At 63.5% G+C, this 2,408-nt stretch overlaps 1 protein-coding gene across 1 annotated transcript; it reads left to right on the top strand.

The window, feature by feature from the left end:
- Positions 1-166: 166 nt before the first annotated feature.
- LOC106819019 (abhydrolase domain-containing protein 15-like) lies at positions 167-1,633 on the top strand. Its single transcript, XM_014823679.1, has one exon. The coding sequence runs from the start codon at positions 167-169 to the stop codon at positions 1,592-1,594; it is 1,428 nt and encodes a 475-aa protein (XP_014679165.1). The 3' UTR covers positions 1,595-1,633.
- Positions 1,634-2,408: the final 775 nt, after the last annotated feature.

Genomic DNA, 2,408 nt, shown 5'->3' with positions numbered 1-2,408 from the left:
CGTGTGTGTGTGCGTGCGTGCGTGTGTGCGTGCGTGTGTGTACGTTCGTGTACAGCCGTCTGCTAACACGCCGCCAGCATGGTGAGAGCGACACCGCCGCCGCGGCGCCACGTAACGAGAGGCGGACACTCACGTTTCTGAACCTACGTCACAGGGGTCATCACGCATGCGCCTGCGTGTTAGTTTGTCTAAGACGCCAGAAGGAAGTGTGCCAGACTACCGGAAGGAAGTGTGCCAGACTACCGGAAGGAAGTGTGCCAGACTACCGGAAGAAAGTGTGCCAGAGTACCGAAAGGAAGTGTGCCGAACTACCGGAAGAAAGTTTGCCAAAGTGCCGAAAGAAAGTGTGCCAGACTACCTGAAGAAAGTTTGCCAAAGTGCCGAAAGCAAGTGTGCCAGACTAACTGAAGCAAGCGTTACAGACTACCGGAAGGACGTCATGATGCTCGTCGTCCTCGTCGTCGGCGTCGACTGCCTGCCGACGGTGAGCGAGGCGGTCGTCTGTTCGATCACCATCGCCGTCGTCGTCTACCTTCTCGTCTGCATCACGTCGCCGCTCGCCTGCCGACCGACGCTGCACTGCAAGCCGTCCAGCCTTGCCGCCTACCTACTGAAGCGCTGTCCGCGGCTGCGCCGACAGTTCCGGCCGACGTTCTGGGCGGCCAACGCGCACGCGCAGACGCTACTCGGCGCCGTGATGCCACGCGCCGACGGCGTCTACTTCCGGCGCGAGTTCCTGCAGATGCGCGACCACGGCGTCGTCTCGCTCGACTGGGCGGGCGTCGTCGGCCACGCCGACACCTACCAGCGACACACGCCCGTCGTCATCGTGCTGCCGACGCTGACCGGAAGCGCGGCGACGATGTCGGCGCTGTGCGCGCTCGTGCTGGCGCGTCACTTCCGCTGTGCGGTGTTTAACCGACGCGGCTGCGCGCGCACGCCGCTGGCGACGCCTCGCCTGCAGTCGTACGGCGACACGGCCGACCTCCGGCAGGTGCTGAAGTACCTGCGCGCCCTCTACCCGCGAGCTAAGATCTCTAGCGTTGGCGCGGGCGCCGGGGCCGGACTACTCATCTCTTACCTGGGCGACTACGGGTCGTCGTCCTACCTGACGGCGGCCGTGTGCGTGTCCCCGCCGCTAGATGGCGACACGGTGCGCGTCGCGCAGCCCTACCAGCGTCTGCTGCTCGCCGACGCTCAGCTGCGCGTCGCTCGCTACGCGTCGGCGTTCTCCGCCGTCGCCGACGTCCAGCGGCTGCTCGCGTGCGCGTCGCTCGACGAGTTCGAGTGTCGGCTGCACGGCTACGCGTCGCCCGACGACTACTGGGAGCGCAACGCCCCCTTGCGGGACGTCGACGACGTGTCGGTGCCCGTGCTGTGTGTGAAGAGCTTGGACGACCCGCTGTCGCCGGCCGCCGCGCTGCCGTACGATCTATTCCGCATCTACCCGAACCTGTTTCTCGTGACGACCGCCAGGGGCGGGCACTGCGGCTTCTGGGAGCGCGTGGCGCCACGACCGTGGGCCTACCTGCTGGCGATGGACTACATAGAAGGCGTGATGGAGTTTACGTCGACGGGAGAGAGCGACTGCTAGCGCAGCCGACGACGTGTGGTCAAACAGCTCAGCCGACGAGTTGGTAACGCAAGCCGACGACTGTGTAAACATCAGCCGACGAGCGTGTGGTAACAGCCAGCCGACGAGCTTGGTGAACGCCAGCCGAGAACTTTGGTAAACCAGCCGACAACGTTGGTAACGCCAAGCGCGACGACGTGTGGTAACACCAGCCGACGACGTGTGGTAACACCAGCCGACGACGTGTGGTAACACCAGCCGACGACGTGTGGTACCACAGCCGACGAACGTGTGGTAACCGCCAGCCGACGACCGTGTGTAACACCAGCCCGACGACGTGTGGTAACACTCACGACGACGTGTGTACCACCAGCGACGACGTTGGTAACACCTACCGACGACGTTGGTAACACAGCCGACGACGTGTGGTAACACCAGCCGACGACGTGTGGTAACGCCAGCCGACGACGTGTGGTAACACAGCGCGAACGACGTGTGGTAACCACCAGCCGACACGTGTGTAACACCAGCGCGACACCGGTGTAACACAGCCGACGACGTGTGGTAACGCCAGCCGACGGCGTTGTAAACACGACGACGTGTGGTAACTGCCAAGCCGACGATCGTGTGGGTATCACCAGTCGACGACGTGTGTAACGCCAGCGCGACGACGTGTGGTAACACCAGTCCGACTCCGATCGTGTAAGTAACACCAGCCGACGTCTCGTGTGTCGGTAGAGGTGTACTTACCACACCGCATATAACTAAGTACGTCGTGGTGCGTGCGTGCGTGCGTGTGTGCGTGTGTGCGTGCGTGCGTGTGTGCGTGCGTGCG

The sequence above is a fragment of the Priapulus caudatus genome, unplaced genomic scaffold (genome assembly GCF_000485595.1).
Source record: "Priapulus caudatus unplaced genomic scaffold, Priapulus_caudatus-5.0.1 Scaffold2748, whole genome shotgun sequence".
In the NCBI taxonomy this organism is placed as follows: Eukaryota; Metazoa; Priapulida; class Priapulimorpha; order Priapulimorphida; family Priapulidae; genus Priapulus; species Priapulus caudatus.
The sequence above is the reverse complement of the archived record's forward strand: the minus strand, read 5'-3'. Positions and strand labels throughout refer to the sequence as shown.

Bases quoted from the DNA above. Each gene is read 5' to 3' on its own strand.
- LOC106819019 (XM_014823679.1), top strand. From the start codon at position 167: ATGCGCCTGCGTGTTAGTTTGTCTAAGACGCCAGAAGGAAGTGTGCCA.